Source organism: Botryllus schlosseri, chromosome 3, assembly GCF_051294905.1.
Source record: "Botryllus schlosseri isolate E-star chromosome 3, Bs_hap1, whole genome shotgun sequence".
NCBI lineage: Eukaryota > Metazoa > Chordata > Ascidiacea > Stolidobranchia > Styelidae > Botryllus > Botryllus schlosseri.
In genome coordinates this window covers 19,093,827-19,114,034 of record NC_137238.1, presented here as the reverse complement: position 1 = coordinate 19,114,034, position 20,208 = coordinate 19,093,827, and the positions used below count along the sequence as shown (strand labels likewise).

The following is a 20,208-nucleotide window of genomic DNA, read 5'->3' as shown; positions in this document are numbered from 1 at the left end:
TTTTGAATTCAATATAACGTCTTTGTTTGAAATATATTGCATTTCAACTGCGGACCACTCTATTCATGACGCTGGCAGCAAACAAAAATCAACACTAAACGAGCATCTTGACAATCTCAAAAATTTTGCTTGCTCTGTTATAAAAGTTTGCTCGGAATACACAGCTTTCCGTTTGTAAATATTTCGTGATTCTCTGCTGTGAGCTTGTCCCGCAATGACATAACGTCAAGATCGAAATACGCTACATGTAGTCAGCGAAGGATGCTTTTTAAATCAATCAATGGAATTGATATCGTTGTCTAATGTCAAAATTCTAGTAAGTCTACAGGATCAATCGCGCCTTCATATGTTTATTGTATCATAAAAACAAAATCCGTGCGATTGGGGTATTGGCTACTGCTGTATAACTTTAAGGGGTAATATCGGCAGCAAGTATAAACCCGCCGTTTTACACTCTGCTCAATATCAACGTCGCAATACTCAGACGCCGAATACATTGTCCAGTCTGGCCTAGACCGTTACTGCGTAAGCTTATATTCCCTTGCAAGTTCTTGTCGAAATTGTAGGCAAAGCGACGGAAGATGTTGATTTTATGGGATTATTATATCATTTGATTGCCTCAGTTAATACATTTGGCGACGTTCAAAACGCCAATATGTACTTCAGCACAGTGACATTACGTGGCCCGAATCGTCGCTAGGTATCGTGTGCATTCATATAGGCTTTCACTTCACTGAAATTTAGGGTTAGAATTAGCAATATGACGTTACGTGACGTCACGAGGTTCACGTTCGTGTTCACACAGAACCTTTCAAAAAGGTTCGCGTTCACACGAACCTGAACCTTTCAGAGGTTCACACCATCCCTAAATATAACCAAACGCTCCTTCCCATTTGACAAAATTAAAAATATTTATGGTGTAGCTTAGATGCTTGGGTCGAACAAATGATTAAGAAAAACTGCAAATCCCGGCCTACACCTTGAATACTGCACTAAGTGCATGTATAGGTCTACTAGACCATATGCTATTGGACCACTCCCTAAATTTCGTTTATGAACAATGTCTGTCTATAGTAGAAGTGAGAGTGTGTGTGCTTGTTTGTTTTGTTGTATTCATGGTATTTTTCGACTACTGGTCATTTACATCAGGCCGATATTCTTCATTTTTTTCCGTAACTGCCTGCTTATAGCGGGGCCCACTTCTAGGCTTTTTGTAAGACAGCGATTACGCGAGGAGGAGCCTAGATAAACCTCCAACACTAAGGTATAGTAATTTTGATGTCGACCTTGGTTGGACTCGAGCCAGCACCCATTGGTGTTGCAGCGGGGTTGGAGTCGGAGTCGGTAGGTTTAAAGACTCGGGAGTCGGAGTTGGAGTCGGTGGTAAAATTTACCGACTCCACAGCCCTGGTTGCTATGTTGATATATTATGACGTAGGGTTACCATATTTTGAAATCTGAAAACTGGACACTTTTCCGAAATTTTCAGTCTTACAATACTGGAATAAAATCCTGAGAAAATGGTAAATTATCCCGACTTTGTGGTCGGTTGACTAAAAAAGATCATCTTTCCGGCTCGAATCCTGAATTACCGGTTTCCTATCAGATTTTCCGTTGGTTGACTAAAAAAAGGTCATTTTTCTGACTCAAGTCCCGAAACCTGTCGGACTGTCACTTGGCCGCTGATTTCCTGTATCGCAGTCCAATTTCCACGAATATTTAAGCAAAATTCTTTGAAAATAGGACATTTAGGCGTTCTCCGAGGACACTTTAAAAAAGTAAAAAAGAGGACAAATCCTCTTAAAAGAGGACGCATAGTAACCCTATTTTAATGTCCAGTCAAGTCATTTATATCCAGCAGCTATATAGTCCAGAACAGTGGTTCTCAACCTGGCAGCGCGGGAGGCTCTCAGGGGGGAGGGGGCGAGACATTGACAAAGTCTGTATGAATTCTGACTAAACATGTATTTTACAACCATTCTGGGAAGTCGATTGTTGAAGATGAATCTTATTTTGTATTCAAGAAAGCTCGCCGAATTCAAACTCTAGCAGGTGCGGTCAACGTAGTATGAGCTGATTTCAACTTCATTTGAAAAAACTTTTGATATTTCTTGAAGATTTAGAGCAGTGGTTCTCAACCTTTTTGTCTTGGCGGACCCCTTCGAGACCGTCACGGACCCCCGCGGACCCCCACGAAGTTTTAGTTCAAATTTAGCTCAATTATCGTGAAAACGTCATTTGTCTTGCGCAAATGATACCTGTAGCCTTAGTGATAAATGTTTCATGCTGTGCATTTATTATGGCATCCCTTGTGCCATCAACCAGAGATGAGATAAGAGAAAAAGCGGTCAAGCACGAGTGATATAGTCATACATATAGCCAAGAAATGATGCCATACCTTACTACTCTACAGGGAATCATCATCATAACACATACAATAGACCCACGTAACAATAAACATCATCAAAATGACTTTTCTTAATAAATAAGACCATACTATTCATCTAGAAATTGGGTTGACTTCTATTATTTGAAAGCGAATTCCGCAACTGCATTTATTGAAATAAGTGGTCGTGTCTTGAAAATCCGTTCCTTCGATTTGACATGAACGAATGCCAAAAATCCATTACCACAAATATAGATTGTGGCGAATGTAATAATAACGCGGGACGCTTCCGACGACACATTTGGGCACGATCGCAACACATTGACAAACAAGCCTGGTTATTTTTATCTAGCAGCTTATCTTGAAGTTATTATGGAAACAATGGTTATGTAGTACAGGAGAAAACGGATTTTTGTACACATTTTGAAGTCACCGTGATTGACCTTACTCCTCCAATTTTTCTTTCCCACAATCCCCAACAAAACATCTCCAAACAGCAAAATCTTTGTATCGGTGGGCAATTGGCAATTTAGCAATTAAAATGAGTCTGCACAGTCGGATATTTCGTCTCAGAAGGGCATTCTGTCGATGTGAGCTCTGAAGTTTTACTAGTAATGAAGCGTCTCTGCCTCGTGATTTTTCGAATTGAAAAATAGACATTAGGTTGTCAAATATTTTGAGGCTTCGCGGGCCCCCGGTTGAGAACCGCTGATTTGAGCAATTCCCACGTGTAAGTCATTCATTAATTCATAGCTTTGGCAGTAGCCTAAAGCTCGGTGCGCTGGGTAGCTGTTGGTAATAGTTGGCGAACTGCACTGCCTAAGACAGACTTAGATGCAATATAGGTTACTCGGTTTCGCCCTCAATCAGGCTACCCTGAATCAACACAATTTGATTCAATTCCAAAATTGATCAAATTTAGCATGGCAGTATAGAACGACGCCGTGCTCTCTGTAGTCACTACCAGCATTGGGATTGGTCTCAGTGCAACCTACCTTGAAATAAATGGATGTCCTGTTCATTTTTTTTTTGCTATTTTCAAACAGGTTTGGGGAAATTTGTCAGAAATGTTAAAGACTCAACAACTGGAATGCGGATTTAAACTTGGCGTAAGACATACCATATGTATACCATTAGATCAGGGATGGGCAACCTGCGGCCGTAGAAGGGAATTTGTGCGGCCGTCGACACTAATTCAATTTGTATATGTGTTGGCGGCCGTCGACATGCAAATGAAAAATTCACTCCCAAATCTTTGAGAGATTTTAATTAATCTTGAAATTTTATTCGAGCTCCGCGCAATTCAACATAACTTCATTTTCTTTTAATGCAGTAGCGTCCTTCTCAATCTGAGACGGAATCGGAATCGTGTCCTCCTCGCGAAAGACATTTGTTTGTGGTACATTTGGGCGATTTCAATATATTTCCACTACCGACACAATCGACAATCCTTATGGGGGGTCAAGAAATAAACAGCATGCAACAGACTGACTAATAACAATTGGCCCACTCGAAGATGCATTATCATTTATAACTTGTCCCAAATTTTCGAAAGCACTCCCTCCATGACCCCTACCGGTGAATCTGATCACATGGGCTGAGAAAGGATAAATATTTGATAGTAATATGTGATAGGCCTACTGCTACTATTTATTACGGAATTCATTCGTGAATCTGAAAATTTCTCGCGCCCGGCGCGACAATATGCAATCCCAGCAACTATTCAGAACATTATTGCCATTTGCGATTTCGGTGCGTATAATAGAATGAAAAGTAGAGTAGTCCGGAGTTCACCGGGAATGGATATGGACAGATAAACATAGATGTTTTGCGTCCAGTTAGTACCATTACGGTTATGCCCTTGAATGCGGCCTTAGGCTACATAAGTAATCAAAATGCGGCCGTGATTAGCAAAAAGGTTGCCCACCTCTGTATTAGCTGATGTGCTCTTCTTGACATGACGATAAGTGCAGGGTGGGTGGGTCAGGGGGGCGCATGTCCGAAAAGGTTGAGAACCGCTGGTCTAGAAGTTATTCTGGAATACCGGTTATGTAGGCTATATCACAGGAGAAAATAGATCTTTGCTAATAATTTCTCAAAAACCCAAACAAAACATCTCTAAACAGCAGTATGATTGTAATCATATTTATTATAGGTTTTGGTAATTTATATGAGTTTGCGCAGTAGAATAGTTCATCTCATAGGGGCCGATACGGCGATGCTTAAGCGTCCTGGAGTTTTAGCGGATATGAAGCGAAACTGCCTCGTGATTTCTGTAATTAAATAAATACATATTAGGTTATCACAAGGGTTACCATACGTCCTCTTTTAAGAGGATGTGTCCTCTTTTTTGAAAGTGTCCTCGGAGGATGCCCAAATGTTCTATTTTTTGAGATTTAGTCCTCTTTTTTCTCTTTTTGAGAATGAATTTTATTTAAATATAGGGTAAAATTCGAGTGAGATACAATAAATCAGCACTGAAGTAACGCACCGGCGGCTTTTTTCTTTTGGTCAACCAACGACAACGTTGGGGAAAATTTACTATTTTTTCCGGATTTTACTCCAGAATTGTAAGTCGGAAAATTTCGAAAATGTGTCTTCTTTTCACATTTCCGAAATATGGTAACCCTAGGTTATCAACCATTTTGTAAATTTGGAGGTTTCACGGACCCCGGTTGACGACCACTGATCTGAAAGGAGCAGGTGAAAAATCGGGTACGTTATTCTGACAGTGATATCAGCATTATTTACTTGATCATCATAAGTCATACAGGTACAAACGTTGCGGGCCCGACAACACATCCAACGAAGCCATGTGTAACCCCTTTCGTTTGTGCAATAATCAACCCATAAAACGCCCATTGGCTGCTACGCGAAGAGCAGTGCTCTCTTCAGTAACTCTACTATTCGTGAGGTAAAGCGATGTATTAAAAAGATCCTAGAGGCTGGCCATACCACAATCGGCAGTTATACGGAATCAAAATAAGGAATATCGGCCAGGTGTAAATGACCATTGTAATCGACAAACACACCATGAATAGCGCAGACAACAACTCAACTATTCGTGAATACGAATGGAGAAATAGATGGCTGCTCTGCTTATTCCTGTCCACCATCGAAATTAAATCGGACACTGTCCAACCAAATATTGAGCTGTAATAAACAATCGATTTCTATTCTGATGTTGTAGCCTATACTAGGCTATATATAGGACCTGCACTTGTTTTTCTGAACCAGCAAAAAATTGTACTTTGAGTCTCAGGCAGAAGTAGCCTACATGTCATGGCCTACTAAAACAATAGGTCATGAGTGTAAACATTAGACCGGCCATCACTATATGCTATCCTTCAATGCGGTCCTCCTTGCTCGTAGTCTTGGACCACCCTGTGGTGGGAAATGAACAGGACATCATCGAAGATCTGTAATCTGCCGATAGCAGGTCGTTTCAGAGGTAGGCCTACTAAAAATATTACAAGGTGCATGGTCATCATTAGTCATTCGGCGCCTTGACATACAGTAAACTGTCGAGTTACGGCCAACATGCTGCGGCGATGACACCTTGGCGGAGAAATGACATACAGACAGAAGTTTATTTCTAAAATGTGAGAAAATAATCCGGTGAAATGAAGAAGAACCACCTCGAGTTGACGATATGTGCTGGCTCTAGCACCCAGCATTTTTATGACAATAATATTCTTTGCACCAGGGTTACATTCCAAGACTCTCTATTCCAAGATATATTTCTCATGCGATGGACGCATATCACTCACGGTCGCCGTGTGGAGTAAATTTTTCACAGTGAATATACACTATACATGTTTGATCAATAACTGCATGACGTTGGGCATGCTACTCCGGCATCCGTAATGTGAATATGCGCAGTTCATTTTTCGCTGTACGAGACAATTGACCAGACAGTCAGGTAGTTAGCTATATCCAATTGACCATGCATTGTGCATTTAAAAATATGAAAATCCAATACTATTTTAGGGAAATATTGCAAACCTGGATCTTAATCTCGATTTCCCTAGGCCAAAATGTGGTATCATTTCACGCAGACGCTGTATGTGTACTAAGACACCATCTAATAGTTGCATAGTTGGTGAGTGCAGGACTGAGTGGGACTTCGAACGAAACAGTCGATTTCCTAAAGCACCTTGATCACCTTTTTAGAGGTACTCAAGTAGTTTTCCTCTACTTCTGGTACGTACTCAAGTAGATCTGATTTTCCGTACTTCTACTTCGTAATATTTTGTGATCTACTTACTTACTTTTCGCTATTTTCAGTTTGTCAAATAGAAGTAGTTTAGTCCCCCAACACGAAAGATAGCCTGAGGAATTTATGTAGTAGTAGTTATGGAGTGACAGATATGGTTTCACGAAAGTATCAGTGAATATAATTTAGGTACCGGATTGCTTGGTTCGGCTCACACAGCATTGTCACCCACATCAAATATTTCACCACAGTAAATATGGCCCACCATAACGTTTGAAACTACCGTTTCGCAATCTAGCAATTGCACATCATATCGTAATCTAGCAGCCCATGACGTGTCTTGCTAAACCGGAAAATCCGGCTTTTTTGAACGTTACACCTGTTTTAGCAGATACCCTTCGACGTTTTGTGGACAAAAGGCATGAAATATATTTCCCGCTTTTTATAAGTGGTGTTTGTATTTCACTTTCAATTCCGAGTATCATACTTTGAGTTCTAATTACTTTCAGTTCTTTTGTCTGCAGAACATACACGTTGAAGCATAAAAGTAAGTGTAGTAATGCCTCTCTTTTCCGAATATAAAGCTACATCAAATATAAATTTTACGATCCACAATATTTTTTATTAACGTATACTAATCGCGCAGTGTTGATACCGCATCCGATACAACTTCTCCGTATTGCTCTTCGCCTAAACTTTTGGCCTTATAATATGCGGTAGGGTGCCAGGCCTTATTCTCTAAAACAGGGTCTTCTAGTAAACAAAGGTTTAGTATCGCATATAAATATCAATACAATAATTTTAATCCCATGATGCGAAAGAATGCTTATTCTGTCGAAAATTGATACCTCCTGGGATGCATCAATACGAATCAAGCTCTCCGTACTATCCGCATAGCTCAATTTGCAGCTTTTGACAGCCCATGCGAACGAATTAAGACTGCTTTCGAAACTACTTACTTACTTGAGTAGATTTAAAGTCAGTCAATTCTACTTCTACTTGAAGTAGTTTCAGGTTGCTTATGGAAGAAGTACTTCTACTCGTACTTGAGTAGAATTTTTCGTCGCTACTTCTACTTCTACTTGAGTAGCTTTCTTGGCGACTTTGACCACCTCTGCCCTTGATGCGAGATAAATTCTAACAAGCTTCCTTTCAATGGCTCGAATCGCAGACATTCGTTCGCCCTGGCCTTGCTCAATGCCCATAGCAGAGGTGAGTATGGATTAGGATTAGGATTTGGAAAAAACGGATTTGTGAAATTTTGTCGGATTTGGATTGGATTTGACATTTTTTCAAAAATTGATTAGTTTTAGGATCGGATTTATCGATTTTCGGGGAGATTGATGTACGGTATCAAATGGCGAAAAAGTTTTTCGTCCTACCACGATTTTACATAGTTTGCAAAGTTATTACTTCTAGTACTTTGGCAATCATTCTTTTCACATAATTATGAAGGCATATACGATGTAGGATTTAGTTACTAAGTGGAATTCTAAGTTTGAATCGGATTAGGATCAGGATTTGAATATACAAAAGTTATGGATTAGGATTTGCAGCTTCGGATTTGGATTGGATTAGGACATAGCAATTTCAAATCCGCTCATCTCTAGCCCATAGCCCGTATTTTGAAATTCTCATTTCAAAAAAATCAGTGAAGTAAAATATATTAATCACAAGATAGCGATGCTCTGATTATTGCGACTTCAAAATAATCCTAGGAATGTGTTGACATTGGAAAGTTTCTTTTCGCTGATCCGATTTCCCCATTTCCCCACGTGGATGGAATGAAAGCAGTCCGTAGTCACGCCGATCTTCGTTTCACTTTGGCCTCTTCGCCTCTTGCTACCCGCCGCAACATTCGCTCTTGAAAGCTTTTGGTGCGTTTGAGACAATACCTTCGACGATAAAGTATCTTGGACCTTTTCATTGCTTTGTGTCAACTCAATGGCGCTATTATGTCTGACGGGTCCTCTTTTCAGGCACCGACTCTAGTAATTCATTGAACATTGTTGCCACGCCGTCTCCTGAAAGAGCTGAAGTTTCGAAGTACGGTAGCTTCCGCGCAGTGGCCCATTTTCGTGCTTCCGTCGTCGATATAGAACTTCGCTGCAACAAATAGGTTTCAAATATTTGTGTTCTCTACGTTCCCAAGAAAATGCATCTCATGATAAAGACTCACATTCGCCCTTAAATCCGCTTTGTTTCCCACTATAACTATCTTAGACGCCAGAGCACCGAATTTGCCAATCTCTTTCAGCCAAGTTTCTAAAACATCAACGGTGTTATTCGTTGACACTCAATGTGTGGCTAGTCAGCTGAACCTAGATTCTTGAATGATTGCTGGTTAGTTACGTCGAAGACGAGGAAGCATGCATCTGCTCCTCCGTACAATTCCGTCCGTACATCATAATATTGCTCATCTCCCGACAAATCCCATAGGTGTACCTGCATATATTCGTGATCATCGGAAACCAAATCTAACCAACCAACGTTCACTTACGCGAATAGGAATGCCTTTGATATTTTGCACCTTAAATCCATAGTCGACCCCGACAGTAGCGTGATAACATTGGCTGAACTTACTTTCACAAAAATGTTTGATTAGACACGTTTTACCCACACTTGCGTTCCCAACTGCCACAACTGCAAAATCAGTTCATAAATGCATATAGCGTTTTAATGGCAATTCTGCTCCCACCTTTTAACCATGTGATGTTTTCTACAACGTCTCTTACATTTCGAGTAAGGTGGCCCGGCTGTCGATCCATTTATATCTGTCTTTCGTCTATTCAAAGTGATGAGTTCCTGCGACGAATACCTATTACCCACATAGCTTTTGCCCATTTGTTGACAGATAAATCGATCAAAGATTAATTTCCTCACTAGATGGCCGTCGACATAGCAACGCTAATTGTCATTTACTCTATGACGTCAATGGAATGGTATGTTTGTACGAGAGAACAGTGAAACTTGTGATTGTCGTACCGGTTCGTAGTTTACCTGGGATAAACGAATAAGGAAAGTAAAGGACGTAGTTTATTTTTGTCCTTTATGTTTTTTGCGGCATATACACCGACTCATGATACACATACACACGATCTGTGCATATGCATACCATGAGTGCATGATGTGTATATACCGCTGGACAAGGAAGCTAGTGCAGATATAGCCTTTACGGCTTTCTAAGTCATACACCACCCCTCCATGCTTTCCCAGTAATGTATGAGCGCCAAGCAGGGAAGTCATGGATACCAGTGTTACTAATCAGGTCTTTGGTCTGACCCGGCCGGGGATCGAACCCACGATAGTGAATAGTGGGGCTATAAACGTTCCTTGCCGTAGCGATGCTCTATAAATTTTGCGAGGACCAAGTTTTTTTTTATGTTGAATCCTAAGTTCTGAATATTAATACCCTGACAATTAGGCTACGTATCGAGTCATTTAGTTACGCATTTATTCCGCTTACGGTGACAACTATTGGCGTGATCGAGGCTGGTACATGGCGTATCAACTGCTAACGCCATACTTCGCATATCGGAGCACATTTCATCAAATATCCGGGAATAAGTTTCGAAGTATTGGCTACTTCTTTCCAAATAGAGTATAACGTGATTGCGCTATATGAATTGGGTAGATAATGTTTTCACATGATGCAGAGTATCAGGTATGGCGACAGGGCGATTCAGTTCAACGCAATTTCATTCGTTTAGCACACCTCTGGTGGCAACCAATCTTTTTGCGCCTCTGTCAGTTACCTATCGAAGTAGGCCTGCAGAAGTAGTGGTGAAATATTTGCCGTGAGTACCATAGGACGTCAGTAACGAAGTACTTCTACTTTTTCGATTTACTGAAGTCTATTTAGCCTACTTGCATTAGTTACTCAAGTGGCCATGTCTCTGGACTACTTCACTTCTATTTTACAGTTTGAGTAACTATAACTGTAACCAAACTTCATTTTCTGATTTCCATTGACTTTCCTAATTACGTCTCTAGCGCTTGAATAGTCCTATTTTTCAAAGTTGGTGAGCGATTTCTATCAAGTAAACCATGGCGAATGTCAAAGGAAATAACGCGAAAAAGGGACGAACGGTGCAACGCCGAGGTAGCATGTTCGACGGCTCGACACTAATGTTAAATCGCACGGGGGCGAGCGTATGTACATTCTCGTAGGTTTTCTTATTGATATCTCTTATTATAATTGATATCTCAACCACTGTACCCGTGCTTTGTCTTTAGCGACGATCCCACCAGCGAGATCTTCGGGCCCAACAAAGGGGCTGCTGTTAAATATCTAAATTCCTACAAGATGGAGCCAGACAAAAGATTCAACGTCACGGAAGTGCAAGATATCGCGAAACAAGTGCTCACGGTAATGTAGTGTAGGCTAACACCGATTTCCAATCCACTCGCACATTATGCGGATAATCATATCGTATACTTTGCGACTGTAGGAGCATTTAGAAGAGATGCAGTATTGCCCAGTGAACTGCAAGCAACAGACTAAAGAGATAGCCGAGTCTATAAAAAATGAGGTCAAAGCTCTTGGATACAACAGGTGTAGTATATGAGAATTGAGAAAGGCTGTAGACCGGGAAGGAAGGTTAAATTGCTTCAGTAGTGTCAGTACAGTAAATTTATTATTTGATAGATAGATGTGTATTTTTATGTGAAGGACTTTTCAAGCAGAATCGGATTATGAAGTTCGATAATTACTAAACCGTGACCCCGTCTTTCCATGATCGGCATGGAAACTTTGTAGTTCAACACGGTTTATCTACAAAGATCTTTCCCAATTCAATCATCTTGGCCTGTCATGCCTAAAGAGATTAACCGGTTCCAGTTATGTCGGTTCGAAAAAGATGAACAAGCACAGCATCTGTCAGCCGAAACCAATATCCCTAAAAACGGCCATCGGGTCCAAGATACGACAAGATTACAAGAAATCTATAGTTACAAAATAATATAGGGGGATCTATTTTACGATCTGGAATATAATTCAGTATTTTTACTAGGAGTAGCTGAGAGAGCGAGGTCGGTGTTTTATAGGTGAACCGTGAGCTACACAGACACTGGTTCTGACATTGTCCGGGAATAACCATTAGTACGAATATAAGAGTCGCCTCATTTTTGAATCGAACGATAACCTACTTTCCTGATATTACTGACTATAAACCATGGTGTTCATATTCTGACAATCATTTGTTCTTTTTCTGGGGTGAGTGGAGGGGGGGGGGGGCATTACATATACATCCTGTTATTAGTAACCACAGTCACTGCGACACTGCCAACACAAGTGAAAAGGATCTGAACTGAAAACATATTACTTTTACAGGCATAAAATCATAGTCTTCGTCAATATCGGACAGAAAAAGGACCACGGAGTCCAGTTCGGAAGCCGCTGTCTTTGGGATGCCAAGCGCGACAACTGGGCTGAAGCTAAATTCACAAATACGACGTTATGGGCGACAGCCACAGTCTATGGGGTTTATTATGAGTGAAGATGGTTTCAGAGGCGCGATTGTGATTGCAATAAATATATGCTACTGACAAGGTGGTCATTCAGTGTACTATAGAATTTTATCTCCACTCACTTAGGCAAGAATAGGAATTCCGTCGGGGAGTTATTACGTCATTCAAGTGCGACCCTCACCGCATATTCAACCGCCAATGATTGTACGAAGTCAAAATTTGAGGGAAACGAGAATTCACCGCACATATTTCTCCTGCAAGGCTCGTTTGTTTCTAGAATGGAGGTTGGCGACAATAACTTTTTTCGTGCGGTCATGATTCTATAACTAGTAATTGCTACAATACAACTCACGCTAACATGGTGTATAAGCGGGTGGCTGTATGGCAGAAACTCCAAATGCTGAGTAAAGAATTGCGAAATAACGATTGGTGCCCGTTTCAAGTAGATCGAGTACTATGAGAATTAGATAAAGTGAACATCAAATCCTGCCTCCCACTTACTACAGATACTATAAAGCTAGAAGCTCCCGTAACGGCAACGAACGAATCGGCTATATGACAGGGGTGGGCAAACTTTTGAGCTCGCTGGCCGCATTCAACATCTGAATCCATTCGCGGGCCGCACTATGTAAAATTGGGATTATAAACGAAAACGCAATATTGGTATTTGATTATATAGTGAGTACATAGAGATAATATATGTCCTTATTTAAAACAAACCAAACATTGCTTTGATGATATCGTATACACGCGTCAGAAACATAGTGGCGAGATTTCATAGGCTGGTCGATCTCAATAACCAATTTGTCATAACTATGAAGATGAAAGTCGGTTGTCCCGATTCATAGAACAGGATTGAAATTTAAATCTGTGAGCAGCGATCTGTTCATAGATTTACTAATTCCAGTTTTGGTTCAGTTCCACGACACACAATGCTGCAGGGTTGTGACTAAGTCACAAAGCTCCAAGTCACAAGTCAATCCCACTATTATAGTTTTGACTCGTGTCAAGTCAAGTCATTTTCAATTCACCACCGAGTCAAGTCCGAGTCCAAGTCATCGAGCAGGGGTTCGAGTCCGAGTCATAGTATTATGACTCGAGTCCGAGTCCAAGTCATTCTATTTACTGCTCAGTTTCCAGTTAAAGTCTTGGTAAACCCACTTTTATAACTCTGTTTGCTGATAACGAATGGTTCGCATTTATTATATACTAATTTCCCCACTTTTAGCAGTTTCTGGTCACATTTTTAAGTACCAGTACCAATAGATGAAATCCTAATAGGGTGGTTACTTTACTGTTCGTCGAAATTACAATGAAATGTCGGTGTTGGCCGTCTGAGTCTCGAGTCATATGACTTGGTTCGAGTCATGCGCAATGACTCGAGTCCAAGTCGAGTCAATAAACAGATTGACTCGAGTCGAGTCGAGTCATTTCCGTATTTTGAGAAAATGGCTCGAGTCAAGTCAGGGAGTCATTACAACCCTGCAATGATGACAGCATCATAACCATGTTAGCTTCACACACGCTTCTATATGTGTAGATAAAATATAAATACCCCAATTCTACGCAAACAGAGAAAACGAATCTACCTAAGACACGTGCGCATCGTTTTTATAAGCACACCACTGAAATAATTAAAACTGGAGTGGTCAATCTGAAATCACACTCGTGATCCGAATTATGTCAATCTCGTTTTGGATTTCTATGATGTTTATCAGTTGAAACCTTTCAAATTGCGTGGGCCTTGCGATCGGGCTCTTGCGCCAGAAATTAAACATAAAAAAGAGTATAGAAAGTATTTACCTTAGAACAGTGGTTCTCATTTTTTAAGATACGCCCCCCCCCTTATCATAGGGAAAGGTTTCACGCCCCCTTATCGTCATATCACAAAACGCAACCAGGACGCTAGCAAACCTAACGGATAGTTTGATGTCATGGAAGTTTACGACTGGGGATGATATATTTTTAAATATGAAATTCAGACTAAATGCATAGCAACAATTATGAATGCGATTTTTTTTTCAGTTTAGCTCAGCTTCGCGCCCCCCTTCGGATGCTTTCACGCCCCAAGGGGAGCACGCCACATAGTTTGAGAACCACTGTCTTAGAATTATCATGGTGAAATATACTAAGTAAAAGTTTAATCAAGTTCCTGGATTAATTCGATTCATAGTATACGCATTTTATCAATAGGTCTATTTAAAAAGTTTCTTTAGACTCTCGCGGGCCGCATGCGGCCCGCGGGCCGTAGTTTGCCCACCCCTGGGCTATGATACATATCAGCAGCTGTTGAATTTTTATGCTTTCGTTGTGGAAATCGTAACGTTTCATTTGACGAAGTTCAAAATTTTAAATTTTTGTCTGATGTAGGTACGACGTACGCCTACGTACAGGCCTACTACTTACGTTCATCTCATAGTCCTTGTACAAATGAAAAGCAATCGTTCTTTCACAAAGAAATCGATTAGATATGCGAAATAATCGATTACGATTACTTGAGAATGTTGTAATTGTCGTAATCTATTTCGATTACTAACTGCGATTACCCCATGTCTGGTACTACAGGGGTTTACTCAATCATAGTTGGAATCTTCGACTTGAGGAACGACCTTATAATAATAGCATATAGTGCATGGGCGCCACTGTCAATGTGTGATCTAAAGATATGGAATGACATTTTCATGCTGTTGCGACACTTATTAATGTATCCGTCTACGGCAGGGATGTCAAACTCAAATTGTGTCGCGGGCCGGACCAGCCAACTGATTTCAAAATCGTAGGCCTACCTCACATCCTTGTTTTTCACCTAAATACTTTACTATTTTGGGGAAGCGGGTGGCGCAGTTGGTTAAACACTGCAGTCACGACACCAATGGTTGCTGGTTCGAGTCTCGGCTCTGCCATGTTTCTATGTGTCGGAGGTTTATCTGGGCTCCTCATCGCCGATCCCTATATATCAGGGGCGGGCAACTCCTCCATCCGGCGGGCTGGATAGGGCAGCATGAGCATAAGGCGGGCCGGATTCCTGATTTTTTTTTAATGATTGTAGGCTAACTCCCCCAACCCGTGGGAAAGAGCCACAGATCCGTCCTCCTACCCGGTGCTACCCTTTGTACATGCAATTCAGAGACGCACACATTCCTGCAATTGCGAACTATATCTGGATTGGGCGACCGATTCACTAGCGAGTCCAAATCGGTGATACGAACGTGATCAAAAACATCATAGTGCATTCGGCTTGTAGTCGCGCGGTGCGCGAGATTTTTTTGCATAGAATGAATGAATTTGATCAATGATATTGGTGAGTGTCTGAGCAAGTGGTTTCTTCTGAAAAATTTCAGCACGTATAATTATAATTTTGAACATTGATCATGGTATAAGAATATACAGCCATTCACGAGTTCATCGCAGATTATTCACTTCGGTTGGGTTCATTCTTATTAATGACTTTGTTGAAAACTCCTGCAACCCAACGGCCTCGGGCTGTTATAGTGTATCTATGATACTGTATTCACATAATCGCGCGAAGCTCGCGAATTTTTTTAGTTTGAATCCATCTACCCGAAAATATTCCACTATTTACAGATATTACGAATATTTTCGAACAATTTGGGAATGGCATGGCCTCATTCGCCCCTGGCCACGTCAATGCGATGAACATCAGTTGTATTGGAACGTTGCTTTGTCTTGCTAATGTTCACGATCGAAAATGTTTGCGCCTAATTGCCTGTAGACGGCGACGCGGGCCACATCATCACGTGAGACCGTAAACCGTAAACCGTCGCCGTATGTTGCCCGCCCCTGCTATAATGTAAATGCGGCGCCTTGAAAAGCCCAGAAGAAGAGAGAGCCGAACTCTGGAAAGATGGCAGCTAAGGATCAAAAAACGAAGAAAGACCGCAAAAAGACATTGTGTTAATGCAATTAATGTGCTGGGCGCAAATAACCTTATGGGCGATAAGCGCCAATGTTTTGAATAAAAAAAAAGAACTTTACTATTTTATGTAGATAATAATAAATTATATTGTATCACGGTTTATAAAGGTTATATTCTAGCTAGCACGTAGCAACAATTAACTTTATTCGCTAACAATAGAATTGGCCGAATGCGATGACAGTTATAAACGGCCAAAACACTGGCGCTAATTACGAAGAGAGAGAGAGAGAGAGAGAGATATTTATTGATTTGTCCAACCGTAAAGAAAACATCATTGGCACATGCAACAACAATAAATGAACTTACGGTATAGGACAGGGTGTGACCGATATGACTCTGGGTAGGGTCAACTAGTCTGATCACACCCTGCATTAACAAATACAGATATTGTGTTATAAATTTGGATGCATCGGTTGGGATCAATCAATTCAGCTCAGCATAAAAATGAAATACTAAAGAAACTACAAATTTGGTGGGAGACAAGCGGATCATTGGTAATGGGAGATGAGGTGACTGAATAATTCCTGTTACGAAATGAGTTGGCATATTTCTATGTTCCTTCTGCTTCAGTCGTAATCTTGCGTTAGTATCAAAACCATAATTCTCGTTAGTAAATATAACTTTCAGTTGCTAGGAGCGTATAATTTCAGTACTTGAAAAAATCGTCTTTTACTACTCGAATCTAATCATTAAAATTAATACTCGATTCAGATTCGAGTACTAGAATCATTGTGCCCAGCACTACTCATGAACGATTCTCGTTGCATTGGAGTAATGTTGAATTGCGAATTGACAAGGCGGACATGTCTAGTCCAGTGTTGGACCCGTTTTTTTTACTAGTGTTAACTTCTCTTCCTGGCAGAGTCATGATGCAGCGACTAATTCGAAGTTGAAATGCATGCCACAAATTTGTAACGTTACTGCAATATTGCAGTGCCGTTCAGAACGTGAGACAGCAACGATCCTTCCGTAAACTTCCTTTGTGCCCCCATACCACTAAGTTACCAGGGCTGTCATGTACACGTGGAGATCGGAATGAAAAGAGATTCTGAAACTGCTGACACCGAGGCTCGGCGCTACGGTATCCAGGGATTTCTCATATCAATTGATTTGTCAACTATTTTGTTATATACAGTACGTCATGGCTGCAGTTTACAGCATTGGGAACATCTATCGAAAAACGAATCTGCATGTCTGGTCTAGGATTAGTTATTTGTACACGACAGTCATGATTATCCCACGGATATAGTCACATGCTGTCATATGTCATAGTCATATACTGTGATTCACACAGAAGCTGGAATGTTGGAGGTTGCGTGTACGCTTGTATAGTTGGATTGTTCTAATCTATAGCGTCATCATCGGAGGTAATTCTTCGTATATGTCTGGCTGAAAGATATTTGATAAGGGCGACTCGTCTTGCATCATGCCAACCCAATTCTGCTAGGGGCGTAGCCAAGTAATGCCACCAGACAATGTGGATGAAATATCAAGAATCCGCCAGGCCTTGATCACGCCCAACTCACTCACATTTCTGAGCTCGAAGCCGGCAAAACACTGCACGTGTTTTTGCCTGAAACTTCACGCATTGCACATCCACACCGGACTACATACAGTCTTGTTGCTACGATTCTATTGCCTTAAGAGTCAAGCTACAGAGGTTACAATTGGTTCAACCTTTCCGATTGACTATTTGATCGTGGCCTCACTGCTCCAAGTTCCGAGCTGCCGCTGGATATTGTCACGGTAATTCGGGTATCATATTAAAATGTTTCATTATACGCTTGGAATTACTTAATTTTTATGATAATTCTACGGAGAAGCAGTTGAAATCCTGAATCAAACCCAAGTTTGGTTACAGTTTAAATTAGGGTTACCATGTTTTGGAGTCGGGAAAGGAGGACACCTACCAAATCAGAAAAGTTACTTGATCAAAACTGAAAACAGACGAGTTCGCTATGTTGCTGTAAAATTTGGTGAGTTAACTAAAATATAGGTCGTCACTTTCGATCGAGCCAGGAATTGCTAGCTCGAACGTCCGTCTTTGATACTTAGCTTCATTTATGCTCATGTTCACTCCAATGTATCCATTATCTCAGCTGTAAAGGAGGACGAATTGCCAAAAAGGAGGATATTTTCAAAAACGCGAAAAAGGAGGACATTTCCTCCTAAAGGAGGACGTATGGTAACCGTAGTGGAAATGAATTACGATTTTGGTTACCATCTAGCACTCGGCTTCGCAATGATTGTTGTACAGGCTATTTATGCTCCTCCTCGCCACGTGAACCGCGTAAGCGTTGTCTTAAAAAAACCTAGAAGTGGGCCGTCCAGCATGTCGGTAAGTACGGAATCATAATAGAGAATATCGGCCTGGTGTAAAATGACCAATGTAGTCGAAACACCATGGTTATAGCAAAACAACAATCATCTCGCACCCGGATTCGCAGTGATCGTGCAGGATCACTAACTTTTCTTCTTTCTGTGGGCATTAATTTCTGTTGTATAGCTCTATGCAGTAATAGCTATAACGCCATCAGGGCGCCCGTATCACAACTGAAAACGGCTTGGTATAAATTGCCGATGCCATACGATATACAATAGTCGGGGATCGGGTGACGTTAAGTATGGGGCAGGTTTGGTTAGGCTTTTGGGTGGCTGAGGTATCTAGAGTTCTGGTTGTGCTGTATCAGGGGTTGTAAGGGTTGGGTCAGTGGCGGTAAGGGTTGGTTATGGGATTGGTAGGATTTGAAGAGCTTCTTGGAGGTACAGAACTTCAATATACAATTAAATAGTATATTCATATTGAAATGAGCCCGAATATTTTCGGCTGACACTCGTCAGGGGTAATCGTCAGCAACTAGTAGAGAATAGACACTTACGTGACCTTTGACACGAACCAATCAGGTTGCAGCACGATGTAAACAAAGAACAAGGCCGGGCAAGCCTACTATGAGCTCTTATGGGAAAAGGTTGAAAAATGAAGGTTTTAAGCAAAATTACGTTGAGTTGGGGATGACTGGCCTTGATGAATAGTAATAGCGTAGAGCTATAGTATGTAGTTGCAGCCTTTAGTCTAGGATGAACATGAATGGTGGCAATTACGCATCAGCGTGCTGTGTCCAAATGCATGGATTTTTGACAACTTTTCGGATTAAGCGACGATTGTTGTATACTATACTATAGGATTGTGGTAATGCATATTTTGACAATTTCATAGGCTCCAGGTCTCAAGCGAAATTTTCAAGCATATCTCATCTTCATAAATATATGCTATAAAATACAGCTGCTGCCACACATCACAATTTTGGTGTATTGATTATGAAACTTGAAAGCTATGGAGATTCTATCGAATTTCTGGATCTTCTTCTAGCACCGCGGAGAAAGCTACGAAGTATTTCATGGAGCGCTACGTACACGACTTAGGGACAAAGATTGAGGAGACAATCCACTCTTTGTGCAAGCAATATTCTAGTGAACAGCCAATGTTATCGCAACTTGCGGAAAAGTGAGATATCACACTCAATGGAAATATACATTCTCAGAAAATCCATTATTGATTCGTCTTGCACTTGTAAGACAGGGTAAGTAAGGAAAAAGACATTTTGTCAGAGACTCCTGCAATAGATATTGTAACCAGGATTTATTTTCACATTAGGTTCTGATATATGCTCTCATGCATATGCATTGATTAAGACAATCCACCACCTGAAGCTACAAAGGACTACATTGTGATTTGCAGCATCAGTGAGCTCGATCGTGATTGACAAGCAATCTCTCGACCGTACTCGCAACCGATCAACTCCCGCCTCAAGGTAGATTTTGGTGTATCCGGTGTCTTCAGTTCTATAACATTCCACCAAACACAAATAATCCTAGAACATTTTCACCTGGAGAATTGTTCATTCAACAAATTCGGCATCTAAATGAGCTTCAATGCACACCACTGGAATATAGTATGAATAAACAATAAACATGCACTGTTGGTACACATTGACCATGGCACCGCGCAATTACGATCTGTAGCATGCTATTAGGCATTACGATATTCACAATGGAACTGAATTTTCACAATTGCTGAATATGTTGCATCATTCATTTTTAATTTTCATTTTTAATTTTCAATCTTGAATTAGAGTAAGCAATTAGTCCATATTTGGTTAGTTGATACACAATGCTGCATAGTATGACACCAGGCAAAAT

The 20,208-nt window shown here is 40.8% G+C and overlaps 3 protein-coding genes across 4 annotated transcripts in view; 2 read left to right on the top strand and 1 right to left on the bottom strand.

The window, feature by feature from the left end:
* The window catches only part of LOC145435942 (uncharacterized), a 293,102-nt gene that overhangs the window by 74,101 nt on the left and 198,793 nt on the right, over nucleotides 1-20,208 (top strand). Inside the window, exon 7 of one of the 2 annotated variants that reach the window (XR_013914110.1) lies at nucleotides 18,801-18,968. The exons of the other annotated variant lie outside the window; for it this stretch is intronic. The gene's annotated coding sequence lies outside the window, so the exon portion shown is untranslated. Of the gene's footprint in view, nucleotides 1-18,800; nucleotides 18,969-20,208 lie in introns of those variants that run through there. 2 annotated transcript variants of the gene reach the window in all.
* Nucleotides 8,251-9,459, bottom strand: LOC145435959 (dnaJ homolog subfamily C member 27-like). The gene is made up of 5 exons (XM_080313241.1): nucleotides 9,301-9,459; nucleotides 9,103-9,245; nucleotides 8,924-9,047; nucleotides 8,782-8,867; nucleotides 8,251-8,708 (listed from the first exon to the last, which is right to left on the bottom strand). Exons 1-5 carry the CDS (start codon nucleotides 9,368-9,370, stop codon nucleotides 8,556-8,558), a joined length of 576 nt encoding a protein of 191 aa, XP_080169367.1. The 5' UTR covers nucleotides 9,371-9,459; the 3' UTR covers nucleotides 8,251-8,555.
* LOC145435963 (dynein light chain Tctex-type 5-like) lies at nucleotides 9,817-12,152 on the top strand. The gene is made up of 4 exons (XM_080313245.1): nucleotides 9,817-10,768; nucleotides 10,839-10,971; nucleotides 11,054-11,157; nucleotides 11,935-12,152. Exons 1-4 carry the CDS (start codon nucleotides 10,650-10,652, stop codon nucleotides 12,098-12,100), a joined length of 522 nt encoding a protein of 173 aa, XP_080169371.1. The 5' UTR covers nucleotides 9,817-10,649; the 3' UTR covers nucleotides 12,101-12,152.